The 14,688-nt window shown below is 67.4% G+C and overlaps 2 protein-coding genes across 3 annotated transcripts; both read right to left on the minus strand.

Annotated features, from left to right (window-relative positions):
- Window positions 1-194: 194 nt before the first annotated feature.
- On the minus strand, window positions 195-7,882 carry LOC115914490 (25-hydroxyvitamin D-1 alpha hydroxylase, mitochondrial). Its single transcript, XM_030967016.1, is given in 10 exon segments — window positions 195-308; window positions 381-635; window positions 746-827; window positions 1,967-2,178; window positions 2,248-2,405; window positions 3,054-3,194; window positions 4,364-4,560; window positions 6,522-6,690; window positions 6,693-6,711; window positions 7,652-7,882. Coding segments are annotated over 10 exon segments (1,578 nt in total).
- Window positions 7,883-9,113: 1,231 nt separating this feature from the next.
- METTL1 (methyltransferase like 1) lies at window positions 9,114-14,484 on the minus strand. Of its 2 annotated transcripts, none has more exons than XM_030967126.1 (6): window positions 14,359-14,484; window positions 13,929-14,059; window positions 12,930-13,114; window positions 11,116-11,187; window positions 10,005-10,106; window positions 9,114-9,250 (listed from the first exon to the last, which is right to left on the minus strand). In XM_030967126.1, exons 1-6 carry the CDS (start codon window positions 14,463-14,465, stop codon window positions 9,128-9,130), a joined length of 720 nt encoding a protein of 239 aa, XP_030822986.1. In that variant the 5' UTR covers window positions 14,466-14,484; the 3' UTR covers window positions 9,114-9,127. The 2 variants fall into 2 exon arrangements, with proteins under 2 accessions (XP_030822986.1, XP_030822985.1); XM_030967125.1 differs by having other exon boundaries at window positions 11,116-11,229.
- Between the last annotated feature and the right edge of the window lie 204 nt (window positions 14,485-14,688).

Here is a 14,688-nt window from a genome sequence, read left to right on the forward strand (position 1 = left end):
TCCTCATGTATCTCCAGTGTCCCCATGTCCCCAGTGTCTCCAGTGTCCCCATGTCCCCGGTGTCCCCAGAGTCCTTGGTGTCCCCATGTCTCCAGTGTCTCTAGTGTCCCCATGTATCTCCAGTGTCCCTGATGTCCCCATGTCCCCGGTGTCCCCAGAGTCCCCATTGTCCCCACGTCCCCGCGTCCCCGGTGTCACCTCTCGAGGAAGCGCAGGCTGATGGGGGCTCCGGGGGCCAGCAGGGTTCGGGTCATGGGGCGCACGCGGCCCCCCCCGGGCTCCGGCCGCACCTCGAAGCGCAGCAGGATCTGGGGGACAGGGACGGGTGAGTGACACCGTGGGGACAGCCTGGTGACACCATGGGGACATGGGACACCCACCTGTGCCAGCGCCATGTGCAGCTGCAGCTCGGCCAAGCGGCGCCCGACGCAGCTGCGCGGGCCGAGGCCGAAGGGCAGGGAGGCAAAGGGGTGCCTGGGGCCAGCGGTGTCCCCAGCGGTGTCCCCAGTGGTGTCCCCGGGGGTGTCCCCAGCGGTGTCCCCGGGGCGCAGCCAGCGCTCCGGGCGGAAGGCGTCGGGCGCGGGGAAGAAGCGGCTGTCGCGGGACGTGGCGTAATGGCACAGGGTGATGAGGGTCTGCGGGGACACGGGGTCAGCGGGGACACCCTGGGGACACCCTGGGGACACCCTGGGGACACCCTGGGGACAGCGGGAGCCCCGGGCTGCGGGGTGTCGCCCCGGCTCACCTGGCGTGGCACCAGGTAGTCACCGACACGGATGTCGCACTCGGGGACAACGCGGGCGTTGGCCGGGATGACGGGGTACAGCCTGGGGGGGGGGACAGCCAGTGTCACCTCCCTGTCCCTGTCCCCATCCCTGACCTCGTCCTGTCCTCACCTTCATCCCCGTCCCCATCCTCCTCCTCATCCCTCCCTTGTCCCATCCTCATCTCCACCCTGTCCTGCTCTTCACCCCCATCCTCATCCTCATCCTTGTCCCCAGCCCTGTCCCCATTTTGTCCCCAAACCCATCCTGTCCTGTCCCCATCCCTGTCCTGTCCCTGTCCCCATCTTTATCCACATCCCTGTCCTGTTCCCATGTCCCTGTGTCCCCATTTCTGTGTCCCCATGTCCCCATGTCCCACGTCCTTTCCATGTCCCATTGTCCCTGTGTCCCCACCCCCATGTTCCTGTGTCCCCATTTCTGTGTCCCCATCCCAGTGTCCCTCTGTGTTCCTGTCCCCATATCCCAATCTCTCTCCCCATGTCCCCATGTCCCATCACTGTCCCCATGTCCCTGTGTCCATGTTCCTGTCCCCATGTCCCCATTCCCATTGTCCCCATGTCCCATCACTGTCCCCATGTCCCCATCCCCATGTCCCTGTGTCCCCATGTCCCCATTCCCAATGTCCCCATGTCCCATCACTGTCCCCATGTCCCCGTGTCCATGTTCCTGTCCCCATGTCCCCATTCCCATTGTCCCCATGTCCCCGCTGTCCCCATGTCCCCAGCCCTGTGTCCCTGTGTCCCCAAGTCCTGGGGTCCCCATCCCTGTGTCCCTCTGTGTTCCTGTCCCCATCCCCATGTCCCTGTGTCCCCATTCCCATTGTCCCCATGTCCCACCACTGTCCCCATGTCCCTGAGTCCCCATGTCCCCGTGTCCCCATTCCCAATGTCCCCATCAATCTCCCCATGTCCCATCACTGTCCCCATGTCCCCATTCCCAATGTCCCCATGTCCCACCACTGTCCCCACGTCCCCATACCCATGTCCCCATGTCCCCATTCCCAATGTCCCCATCACTCTCCCCATGTCCCATCACTGTCCCCATGTCCCTGTGTCCATGTTCCTGTCCCCATGTCCCCATCCCCATGTCCCTGTGTCCCCATGTCCCCATTCCCAATGTCCCCATCACTCTCCCCATGTCCCACCACTGTCCCCATGTCCCCAGCCCCGTGTCCCCGTCACCTGAGCGTCTCCTTCACCACCGCCCGCAGCAGTGGCAGCCGTCCCAGCGCGGCGGCGGTGGCAGCAGCAGCGGCACGCTCGGTGGTGGCACTGTCACTGTCACTGTCACCGCCGTTGGTGGCAGTGGCAGCGAGCAGCTGGCGGTGCAGGGCTGCCTGCGCCCCCGGGTTCCGGGCCAGCTCGTACAGGCTCCAGGCCAGCGTGCTGGCCACCTGGGGACACACGGTGACATCAGCAGGGCCCGCGGTGACAGCGGGGACGCCGCGGTGTCACCCCCTCACCGTGTCCACCCCGGCCAGCAGCAGCTCGGTGACGTTGCCGTAGATGCTGCTGACGGGGACGCGCTCCCGGGCCAGCAGGTCGGTGACACACGTGTCCCCCTCGGCCAGCGGCCCCCGCGCTGCCACCGCGGCCACGCGCCGGTCCACGTGTCCCTTGGCTGGGGACAACAACGGCCGTCAGTGCCATTGGTGCCATCAGTGCCACCGTGGCCATGCATTGTCACCGAGTCCCTGTCGGTGTCACCACGGCCATCGGCGTGTCCCTTGGGACATGGCAGGGGACTGCCACGGTCATGGGACATCCCTGTGACACCACGGGGTGTCTCAGTGTCCCTTGGATGTCCCCATGTGCCCTGTGTCCCCTCAGCTGAAGGTGAGCAGGAGTGTCCCCATGTCCCCATGGCTGTGGGACATCCCCGTATCCCTCTGGGATGTCCCTGTGTCCCCATGGGATGGTCCCATGTCCCCATGGGAGGTCACCACAATGTCCCCCTGTCCCCCTGTGAGGTCACCACGGTGTCCCCCTGTCCCCATGTCCCCATGCGATGTCCTCATGTCCCCATGTGAAGTGACCACAGTGTCCCCCTGTCCCCATGTTGTCCCCATGTGAGGTCACCATGGTGCCCCCCTGTCCCCCTGTCCCTGTGTCCCTATGTCCCCATGGGAGGTCACCACGGTGTCCCCCTGTCCCCCTGTCCCTGTGTCCCCATGTGAGGTCACCACAGTGTCCCCCTGTCCCCTGTCCCTGTGTCCCCATGTGAGGCCACCACGGTGTCCCCCTGTCCCCCTGTCCCCGTGTCCCTCACCAAAGGCGAAGAGCTGGTCCCAGGCGTGGCAGAAGGCGTCCCAGGGCGCGGGGACGAGGCGCAGGAGGGGACGTGGCAGTGCCATTGTCACCAGCGTCAGCGCCAGCACCGCCCCCACGCTCTGCAGCACAGCCTCGGTGTCCCCGCTGTCCCCGCTGTCCCCAGGGTCCCCCAGGCAGCCCAGGCGGGAGGAGAACAGCACCCAGGAGATGGCTGTGGGACAGGGGGACATCAGGGTCATGGGGACACCGGGGGCATGGGGACACCGGGGGCATGGGGACATCGGGGGCATGGGCACATGGGGACACTGGGGACATGGGGACACTGGGGACATGGGGACACTGGGGACATGAGGACACCAGGGTCATGGGGCATAGGGACACTGGGGACAGGGGGGACATGGGGACACTGGAGACATGGGGACACTGAGGACATGGGGACAGGGGGAACACTGGGGACACCAGGGACATGGGACATGGACACAGGGGGGACATGGGGACACCAGGGACATGGGACATGGGGACATGAGGACACTGGGACATGGGGACACAGGGACACTGGGGACACAGGATGGCCTGAGACACAGAGGATGGGGACATGGGGACACCAGGGACATGGGGCATGGGGGACCCTGGAGACATGGGGACACTGGGGCATGGGGGGTCCCAGCCTTGGGGGTTCCGGACACCCCTTTGGGACACAGGATGGCCCAAGACAAAGGGGATGGGGACACAGGGACACCATCACTGCGGATGGGGAAACTGGGGACATTGGGACACCATGACACTGTTTGGGGTCCCTCGGGACATGGGATGGCCAGAGACACAGAGGATGGGGACACGGGACACTGGGGACAAAGGGACACTGGGGACCCCAGCCGATTTGGGGGTCCCCTCTGGGGACACTGGGGGACAGAAGTGCCCTGGAGCCCTTTGGGGGGTCCCTGTGGGGGTCCCAGCCCTTTGGGGTTCCCCATCCCCATTTGGGGTTCCCCATCCCTGTTTGAGGTCCCCCTCCCCATTTCGGGGCTCCCCATCCCCATTTCGGGGTCCCCATTCCCATTTCGGGGTCCCCATCCCCATTTCGGGGTTCCCTCCCCCATTTCGGGGTCCCCATCCCCATTTGGGGTCCCTCCCCCATTTCGGGGTCCCCATCCCCATTTGGGGTACCCATCCCCATTTCGGGGTTCCCTCTCCCCATTTCGGGGTTCCCCATCCCCATTCGGGGTCCCCCCCCATTTCGGGGTCCCCCCCATTTCGGGGTTCCCCATCCCCATTCGGGGTCCCCCCCCATTTCGGGGTGCCGCTCACCCTCGAGGCCGAAGCGGTTGAATTCGGTGCCGATGTCGCGCACGAGCCCCCGGGGGTGGCGCCGCCGCAGCCGCCGCAGCCGCGCCACGAGCTCGGTCACGGCCGCGGCCACCGGGAGCGCGAAGGCCTCGGCAGCGCCCGGGCGGAGCAGGGACCGCGCCAGGAGCCGCCGGGAGCCGCGCCACGCATCGCCCTCCCTGGGGACAGCGACAGCGTCAGGGGGACACGGGGGACAAGGGGGACAAGGGGGACAGGGGGACAGCGACAGCGTCAGGGGACACGGGGACGGGGAAGGGGACAGCGACAGCGTAGGGGCACGGAAGGGGAAAGGGACAGCGTCAGGGAAGGGGACAGGGGGACAGCGACAGCGTCAGGGGACAGGGGGACAAGGGAAGAGGAGGGAGGGGGGGACAGGGGGACAGGGACAGAGGGGACAGGGGACAGGGGGACAGGGACAGAGTCACAGGGACGGGGGGGACAGGGGACAGGAGGACAGAGTCATGGGGACACGGGGACAGGGGGACATGGTACAGGATGGGACATGGGGGACAAGGGACAGCATCAGGGGGACAGGGGGACAGAGTCATGGGGACACGGGGACAGGGAGACATGGGGACAGGGATACGGAGACACAGGGGATAGGGGGGAAGGGGACAGGGACAGCATCAGGGGGACACGGAGGACAAGGGGGACAGGGGACAGCGTCACAGGGACGGGGGGACAGGGGGACAGAGTCATGGGGACACAGGGGACAGGATGGGGACATAAGGGACAAGGGCCATGGCACAGGATGGGACATGGGGGACAGGGACAGTGTCACGGGAGGGGGACAGGGGGGACAGGGACATAGCACAGCAGGGGACACGATGGACATGAGGACAGGACAGGACATGAGGGACAAGGGCCATGGCACAAGATGGGGACACAGGTGACAGCGGGCGCGGAGGGGACACGGGGACATGGGAACAGGCGGGAAAGAGGGGGACAGGGACACGGGGGATGTGGGTGGGGACAAGGGACACAGATGGGGACAGGGGACATGGATGAAGTACAGGGAGATGGCAGGGACAGAGAATGGTGACACGGGGGACACAGATGGGACACAGGGGAGACACAGGTGACACAGGGGACACAGGTGGGACACAGGGGACACAGGTGGGACACGCGGGACACACAGGTGACACAGGGGACACAGGTGGGACACAGGGGACACAGTCCCTCCACGGGGCAGTGCCAGGGGCCCGCCAGCTGTGATCGGGCCACGCAGGGACGTGGCACACAGGTGACAGGGGGGCACGTGGGGACAGGCAGGGACAGAGATGGGGACAAGGACACAGGGGGACATGGGGACAGGACACGTGTGGGGTCAGGGACACACTGAGGGTGAGGGACAGGGACGGAGGGAGACTGGGGACATGAGCAGGGACACGGGGGACACAAATGGGACACGGGGGACACAAATGGGACACGAGGGACACAGGTGGGACACACGGGGGATATGAGGGACACAGGGGACACTGGTGGGACACAGGTGACACAGGTGACACACAGGGGACACACAGGTGACACAGGTGACACGGTTCCCCCCGGGGCAGTTCCGGGCTCCCCCAGGTGTGCCCGGGGCACCTGTGAGAGCCCCCGGCCCCTGTGCCCGTGCTGGGGACAGCTGGGGGGGGTTGGGGGGGTTTGGGGTCCCTCCCCCGGCCCACGCGGGGCTGGGCCCCCCCCGGGCAGTTACTCACATCCGGGGGGGGGCAGGGGGGGCTGAATCACGCCTGAGTCACCCCCGGGCCCCCCCCCCCGCACCCCACGGGCCCTTCCCGGAACGGGCGCGGGGGGAGCCCGGCTGGGGGGGACGGACACCCCCGGCCCACGGGGAGCGCGGGGGGGCCCTGGGAGAGCCCCCCAAATCCCACAGGGAACCCCCGACCCCCCAAATCCCACAGGGACCCCCGACCCCCCAAATCCCACAGGGAGCCCCCGACCCCCCCCGTGCAGCCCCCGACCCCCAACCCAGCCCAAAGCCCCCCCCGAGGACAGGGACAAATCCCCGCTAAGTTTCCCCCAAATTCTCCCCAATTTCCCCAATTTTTTTCCCAAATCCACCCCAAATATCCCCCCGTGTTCCCCCAAATCCGCCCCCGCTCCCGGCACTCACAGGGTCAGGAGCCCCCCCGGCGCCCCCCGCAGCTCCCGGTGCTGCTTCCAGGGGCAGCTGAGGGCGCGCCGGGGCTCGGGGCCCTCCTGCCGCAGCACCTGCGCCACGAGCGCGGGCTCGGCCACGTGAACCGTGAGCACCGGGCCGAACCGGGCCCGCCACACCGGCCGAACCGGGCCCGGCCGTGAACCTGCGGGGACACGGGGGCGTCACACCGGGCCGGACCGGGACCGGGCATGGACCTGCGGGGACACGGGGGGTCACACCGGGCCGAACCGGGACCGGCTGTGAACCGGGACCGGGCATGAACCGAGTGGGGGACATAGAGGGTCACACCGGAACCGGGTGGGGACACGGGGGACACACGGGGGTTACGCCGGGTTCGCCACAACGGCCCGAACCGGGACGGGGCATGAACCGGGTGGGGACACGGGGAGGGTTCACACCGGTCCGAACCGGGACCGGGACCGGCCGTGAACCTGCGGGGACATGGGGGGGTCACACCGGACCGGACCGGGACCGGGTATGGACCGAGTAGGGGACACAGGGGGGTCACACTGTCCCGAACCGGGACCGGGCTGTCACCGTGGGGGGACACGGGGGGGTCACAGCAGCCCGAACAGCCCCGCACGGTCCCGAGCGGGGACCGGCAGCCAGGCGGGGTGAGGAGGGACCGGGGGTCACACCGGGGGACACCGGGGCCGGGACAGGGACAGGTCCTGGCGTCCCTGCGCTCCCGGACCCGCTGTGACACTGTGTCCCCGGCCCCGGTGCCGCTGCCCACCCGGGGGTGACCCCGTCCCCGTCCCCCCTCCCCCCCGCCCAGCCCCCAGCCCGGGCTGCTCCGGCCGTGCCCAGCTCGGGGGTCCCAGCGCCACCCCCGCAAATCCCGGGGGCGGCTCGGGGTGTCCCGGCCCCACCCAGCCCCGGGGACAGAGATCCGAGTCCCGTGTCCCGTGTCCCCCCGGGTGGGAGGACCGCGGTCCCTCCTGTCCCCTCCGACACTCGCGGTGGTGGCACTGGTGTCCCTCCAGCCAGGACGGTGACACCAGGGTCCCCCCATCCCCCCAGGACAGGGGAGCCCCGGCCCGGAGACCCCCGGGGGCGGCGGAGCCCCCAGCCCCATTTACCTGCATCTCGTGCAGCCTCCGCACGCCGCCCCGGCACAGCAGCTCGAAGATGAAGGCGGCGGAGCTCGGCCCCGGCATCTCGGCCAGGCCCCGGGGCCGGGAGGGCTCCGGGCGGCTCCGGCCCGGCGGGGAAGCGGCGGGAGGGACCGGGGGGGCCCGGGGGAGCCCCGGCTCGGGCGGGGAGCGGGACAGGAGCGCGGCCCGGGCGGGCAGGCGGAGCCCGGGGGACATGGCGGGGGCACCACCGGGGCTCGGGGTCACCGGGGGACCCGGGACGGCTCGGGGGCACCGGAGGGCTCGCGGGAACGGCACCGGGGACACCGGGGGAGGCGGGAGGGCGCTGCGGGACCCAGCGGGGTTCGGGGGGACCCGGCGGGGTTCGGGGCACCCAGCGGGGCCGAGCCTCGACTGCGGGGGCGCCCCGGGCCGGGGTTTTATAGCGCCCACGTGCAGCCGGGCAAGCTCCGCCCCCTCCGCGATAGCCACGCCCCCCGAGCATTGGGCACGCCCCGCAACACCAAAGCGGGAGCCACGCCCCGCCCCAAAGAGCCAAGCCACGCCCCCAGCTGGATGATTTGCATAGCGGGGCCTTCGGGCCAATCAGCGCGCGGCGGGGGCGGCTCCGTGGCCACGCCCCAGGGCGCGCACACGCGAGGGCGGAACCGGGGGCGCGCACGGACCCGAGACCCCAAAACCCCCGGTGATCCCCGGCACCCCAAAATCCCCGGTGACCCCTCTGTGACACCCCCAGAACCCCAAACCCCAAACTCCACCCGGTAACAGCTCCGGAACCCCAAACACCGCCGGTGACACCCCCAGAACCCCAAATCAACCTTCAGTGACACCCTCGCACCCCAAAATAGCCCCGGTGACACCCCCAAACCCAAAACCTCCCTGATACCCCAAACCCCTCTCGGTGACACCCCCGGCACCCCAAATCCCCCGTGACACCCCCAAACCCCCCAGGAGACACCCCCAGCAACCCCGGTGACACCCCCGGCACCCCAAACTCCCCCGGTGACACCCCCGGAACCCCAAATCCTCGGTGACACCCCCGGCAACCCCGGTGACACCGCCGGCACCCCAAACTCCCCCGGTGACACCCCAAACCCCAAACTCCCCCGGTGACACCCCAAACTCCCCGGTGACCCCCCGGTGCCCCCCCCAGCCCGGCCGTGCCCCCCGGGGCTGTTTCGGGGCTTTGGGGGCGCCGTTCCCCGCCCCGGTCCCGCCAGTGACCCCGCTCCGGTCCCGGGGGGGCACTCGCGGCTGCCCCCCCCCCCTCCGGTCCCGATTCCCGGGAATCCCCGCCCGGCAGCACCGGGAAGCCCCGGGAAGCCCCCGGTGCACGGGGGGAGGGGGGCGGCCCCGCCACCCGCGGGGCTTTCTGCGCTGGGGAAACTGAGGCAGGAAGCGGCGCCGTTCCCGGCACCGGGACCCCCGCACGAGCAGCCTTGGGGACATTTGGTGGCTTTATTACAAAACGGGGGGGTCGGGGCGGCGGCGGAACACGGCGGTGCTGGGGGGGCGCCCCGCCCGCCGCGCCCGCTGCCCCTCCTCGGTCACCGCCGGCAGCAGCGGCAGCAGCGGGTCCGCGGCCTGGGGACAGCGAGGGGACAGCGAGGGGACACCGGGGACACCGGGGACAGCGGGGACAGCGAGGGGACACCGGGGACAGGGGGACAGCGGGGACAGCGGGGACAGCGGGGACAGCGAGGGGACACCGGGGGACAGGGGGACAGGGGGACAGCGAGGGGACAGCGGGGACAGCGAGGGGACACCGGGGACACCGGGGACAGTGGGGACAGCGAGGGGACAGCGAAGGGACAGCGGGGGAACAGGGGACAGCGAGGGGACAGAACGGGGACAGCGTCAGGGACACCGGGCACCTCCCCAGTGACCCCGCGCTGCCCCTGAGTGTGAGCGCCCGCTGTGCCCCAGTGCCACCCCAAAACCCCCCGTGCCACCCCAAAACCCCAATGTCACCCCCCAGTGCCACCCCAGTTCCCCCAGTGCCACCCCCAGCCCCCCAAGTGCCACCCCAAAACCCCCAGTTCCCCCAATTCCCCCCAGTTCAGTTCCCCCAAATTCTCCCAATTCCCTCCAGTGCCCCCCAATCCCCTCAGTGCCCCCAGTGCCCCCCAGTTCAGTACCCCCCATTCCGTGCCCCCCAGTTCTTCCCAGTGCCCCCAGCTCCTCTCAGTTCCCCCAGCACCCCCCAATTCCCCCCAGGTCCCCCCAGTTCCTCCAGCACCCCCAGTGCCCCAAGTTCAGTGTGTCCAGTGCCCCCCAGCACCCCCATTTCCCCCCAGTCCCCCCGGTACCCCCAGTTCAGCCCCCCCAGTTCCCTCACCAGTTGGCCGGGGGGCAGCGGCTCGAACAGGGGGTGCTCCCCAAAATGCTGCAGCATCCACTGGTGCAGCTCGGGCACGTCCGTCACCGTGTACACCAGGCCCTGCACCCCAAAAACCACAATGACACCCCAAAAACCAGAGTGTACCCCAAGGCCCTGCACCCCAAAAACACAGTGACACCCCAAAATCACCGTGTACCCCAGGCCCTGCACCCCAAAAACACAGTGACACCCCAAAAACTGAGTGTACCCCAAAAACACCGGGTACACCAGGCCCTGCACCCCAAAAACACAGTGTACCCCAAAAACCACCATGTACACCAGGCCCTGCACCCCAAAAAACAGTGTACCCCAAAACCACAGTGTACCCCAAAAACACCGGGTACACCAGGCCCTGGGTACCCCAAAAACCACAGTGACACCCCAAAAACTGAGTGTACCCCAAAACCACCGCCAAAACCACCGGGTACACCAGGCCCTGTGTACCCCAAACCACAGTGTACCCCAAAAACGGTGACACCCCAGACGGTTTCAGGGGGTTTCAGGGTTTGGGGGGCTCAGGGGGTTTCAGGGGGGTTGGGGGAGGGCTCAGGAGGTTTTGGGGGTTTCAGGGGGTTTTGGGGGGCTCAGGGGGTCTCCAGGGGGTCTGCAGGAGGTTCAGGGGGGTTTCAGGGGCTCTCAGGGGTTTTGGGGGGCTCAGGGGTAAGAGGGTTCAGGTGGTTTCAGGGTCTCAGGGAGTTTTGGGAGGGGTCTCAGGGGTTTCGAGGTTTCGGGGGCTCAGGGGGTTCTGTGGGGTCTCAGGGAGTTTCAGGGGTTTCAGGGGGTTTGGAAGGGTCTCAGGGGGTTTCAGGGGTTTTGGGGGTTTCAGGGGAGTCTCAGGGGGGGTTTCAGGAGTTTTGGGGGTCTCAAAGGGGTTTTGGGGGGTTCTGTGGGGTTTGGGGGTCTCAGGGGGCTTCAGGAGGTTCTGGGGGGTTTCAGGGGAGTTTCAGGTGGTTTCAGGGAGTTTGGGGGTCTCAGGGGGTTTCAGGGGCTTTGGGGGTCTCAGGGGGTTTCAGGGGGTCTCAGGGGGATTTCAGGGGGTCTCAGGGGGTCCCAGGGGTTGGGGGCTCACCCCGGGCCGCAGCACGAAGCCGTACTCTGCCAGCATGGCCGGGCTGATGATTCTCCACTTGTGCTTGGTGCGCTTGAAATGGGGGTCAGGGAACAGGAAAAACAGCTTGGAGAGCTGGGGGGGCACCGGCGGGGGGGTCAGCACCGACAGGGGGGGCAGCACCCCCTGGCACTGCCCCCCAAACCCCCCAGAGCCCCCAAACCCCCAAATCCCCCAAATCCCCCAAGTGCCCAGCTCCAGGCCCCGAGGGCACGGGGATGGGGGGTCCCAGTGCGATGTGCAGGGGGGCTGAGGGGCCTGGGGGTTCAGAGGGACCTGTGCCCCAGTGCGACCCGCAGGGCTCCTATAACCTCCACGGGTCCCATATCCGCATTCCCTGCGGCCCCCCCAGTGTCACCCCAAACCCCCAGTGCCACCCTATAACCTACAGTGCCACCCCCAGCACCACCCCAAAACCCCCCAATGTCATCCCCAGTGCCACCCCACAACCCCCAGTGCCGCTCAGTTCCCCCCCAGAGGGGTCCTGGGGGCTCAGGGGGTGTCCTTCAGGGGGGTTGGGGGTGCTGAGGGTTAGGGTGGGAGTCAGTGGGCGGTGTCCACAGGACGAGGGTTTGGGGTTCAGGCACACAGAAATTTCCAGGAGTATTTGGGGGCTTGCAGTGGGTTTTGGGGGGTCTCAGGGTGGGTTCAAAGCATGCAGAAACTCCCAGTTTGGGGGTGCTGTGGGTTTTGGGGGTCTCAAGACACAAAATACTGTTTGCTCAGGGTGGGTCAGAGAACACAGAAATTTCAGGGAGTTTTAGGGGGGGTGCTGTGGTTTTGGGGGTCTCACAGACACAGGAATATAGGGTTCAGGGGGTGCTGTGGGTTTGGGGGTCTCAGGGTGGGTTCAGAGCACACAGAAATCCCAGGGACTGTGGGGTTTGAGGCTCTCAGGGTGGACCACAGGACACAGAAATTGCCAGCAGTGTTTCGGGGGTGCTGTGGGTTTTGGGGGTCTCAGGGTGGGTTCAGAGCACACAGCAAGCCCAGCATTGTGGGTTTGGGGCTCAGGGTGGGTTCAGAGCACACAGAAACTCCCAGGAAGATTTAAAGGGGGTTCCTGTGGGTTTTGGGGTCTCTCAGGGTGGATTCAGAGCACACAGCAAGCCCAGGCACTGTAGGTTTGGGGTTCAGGATGGGTCAGAGAACACAGAAATTCCAGGCACTGTTGGGGGTTTGGGGGGTCTCAGGATGGGTTCAGAGTGCACAGAAGTTTCAGGAAGCTTTAGGGGAGGGGTGCTGTGGGTTTGGGGGGTCTCAGGGTGGGTTCAGAGCACACAGAAACCCCGGGCACTGTTGGGGTTGCTGTGGGTTTTGGGGGTCTCAGAGCACACAGCAAGCCCAGGCACTGTTGGGTTTGGGGCTCAGGATGGATTCAGAGCACACAGAAATTCCCAGGAAGATTTAGGGGGGTGCTGTGGGTTTGAGGCCCCCAGGTCTCGAGCCCAGAAGCCCGCACTGTTGGTTTGGGCCCAGGAGGGTCACACAGAAGCCCGGCACTGTTGGTTTGGGGTTCAGGATGGATTCAGAGCACACAGAATTTCCAGGAAGATTTAAGGGGGTTGCTGTGGGTTTGGGGTCTCTCAGGATGGGTTCAGAGCGCACAGCAAGCCCAGCACAGTTGGTTTGAGGCCCCCAGGATGGGTCAGAGCACACAGCATTAGGAAGCTAGGATGTGGGTTTGGGGTTTGGCTCAGGATGGGTTCAGAGGTGGTCAGGCACAGAAGTTTCCAGGAAGCTTTAGGGGAGGGCTGCTGTGGCTCCGGGGGTACCTGGCCCCGCAGGAAGAAGTGCGGCAGGTGTTTCATGGCGTTGCCCCTCACGCAGGCCACGTTGCCGAAGCGGCCGGGCTGCGCCGCCTGCAGCGCCCGGATCCTGGCGCGGGTGAACGCGGCCACCTTGCCCCGCAGCTCCAACCCCAGCGCCAGCGAGCGCGGAAAGAGCTCCGAGAGAGCCACTGGGGGCAGGGAAACCGGTCAGAGAGAGAGAAACCCGGTCAGAGAGAGAGAGAGAGAACGGGAACAGCTCCAAGAGGAGCCACTGGGGGGAGAAAAACCCGGTCGGAGAGAGAGAGAGAGAAACCCGGGAGAGACAGAGAGAGAGAGAGAGAAAAACCCGGTCAGAGAGAGAGAGAGAAAAAAAAACCTGGTCAGAGAGAGAGAGAGAGACTGACCGGGAACAGCTCTGAGAGAGCCACTGGGGGCGGGAGAGAGGGAGGGAGACACGGTCAGAGAAAGAGAAAAAGCCGGTCACAAAGAGAGAGAGAGACCGGGTGAGAGTCCCGGTGAGAGAGAGAGAGCCACGGTGAGAGAGACCGGGGGGAGAGAGAGAGCACCGGGAGAGAAAGCACCGGTGAGAGAGGGGGAGAGAGAGAGAGAGAGAGAAAAAACCCGGGCAGAGAGAGAGAGACAAAGAAAGAAAGAGAGAAAGAGACAGAGAGAGCGAGAGAGAGACAGAGAGACAGACCCGGTCAGAGCCCCAGCAGAGACAGAGCACCGGGGAGAAAGAGAGAGAGACAGAGAGACTGGGGAGAGAGCACCGGGAGAGAGAGACAGAGAGAGCCCCGGCGGCACCGCCGGTCCCACCCGGACCCCGCCGTGCCCGCCTCGCCCCCCGTGCCCCCTCACCCACAGCCCAACGTGCCCCCCAGCGGCCCCCGGAGCCCCCCGTGCCCACCCCCGTGCCCCCTCACCCGCAATCCCCGTGCCCACCCGAAGCCCCCAGACCCCCTGTGCCCACCCCCGTGCCCAGCCCCGGTGCCCCGGGCTCACCGAGCAGCCCCCCGTAGCCGCACCCAACATCTGCGAACTCCACGCGGGCCGGGGGGGTCCCGGGAGGGGCTTCGGGCGGGAAAAAACTCGGGAACAGCGAGGCCCAGTCCATGTCCTGAGGGCGGGACGGGCTGCGGCACCGGGGAACCGGCACCGGGGAACCGTGACTGCCCGGGCACCGGGAACCGTGACTGCCCGGGCACCGGAACGGGCACCGGGGTGACTACAAGGGCACCGGGGAACCGGCGGCCGGGCACCGGGAACGGGACCCGGGGAACAGGGGTCCAGCGCGGCCGTGACGGATAGCCCGGCGCTGGGGCGGCCAGGTGGCCGCGGTGCCGCACGGAGCCATCACGGCGGTCCCGGGGCTCTCAGGGCCGGGGGAGGTTCCGGTGGATTTCCGGGCGGTTGCGGGGCTCCCCGCACTCACTAGCACAGGGTGTGGTCGGCCAGCGGGTTCGAGTGCGCGCGCTGGCGGTAGAAGCGTTTCTGTGGCGGCAACGCCGCCTCCTCCTCCTTCTCCTCGGCCGCCGCCATGCCGGCACCGCGCGGCGCGTCGGAGTGACGTCACTGCGCGGCGCGGCGATGTGACGTCACGAGCAGCCTGTCAGCGGAGCGAGCACTGGTTGGAGGCGTCAGCGCCCCCTGGCGGCGCAGCACAGACAGTACAACCAGTGCTCCCAGTACAACCAGTGCTCCCAGTACTCCCAGTGCCCCCCAGTGCTCCCAGTGCCCCCAGTGCTCCCAGTACAGCCAGTGC

Source organism: Camarhynchus parvulus, chromosome 29 (genome assembly GCF_901933205.1).
Source record: "Camarhynchus parvulus chromosome 29, STF_HiC, whole genome shotgun sequence".
NCBI classification, from domain to species: Eukaryota; Metazoa; Chordata; class Aves; order Passeriformes; family Thraupidae; genus Camarhynchus; species Camarhynchus parvulus.

What these genes read in the sequence shown, in the direction of transcription:
- METTL1 (XM_030967125.1), bottom strand. Translation starts at nt 14,465, where the DNA reads ATGGCGGCGGCCGAGGAGAAGGAGGAGGAGGCGGCGTTGCCGCCACAG. An exon ending in ACTTCTTCCTGCGGGGCCAG is followed by an intron (nt 11,230 to 12,929) that starts GTACCCCCGGAG and finishes GTGCCCCCCCAG; the next exon opens with CTCTCCAAGCTGTTTTTCCT. An exon ending in GCTTCGTGCTGCGGCCCGGG is followed by an intron (nt 10,107 to 11,115) that starts GTGAGCCCCCAA and finishes TTTGGGGTGCAG; the next exon opens with GGCCTGGTGTACACGGTGAC.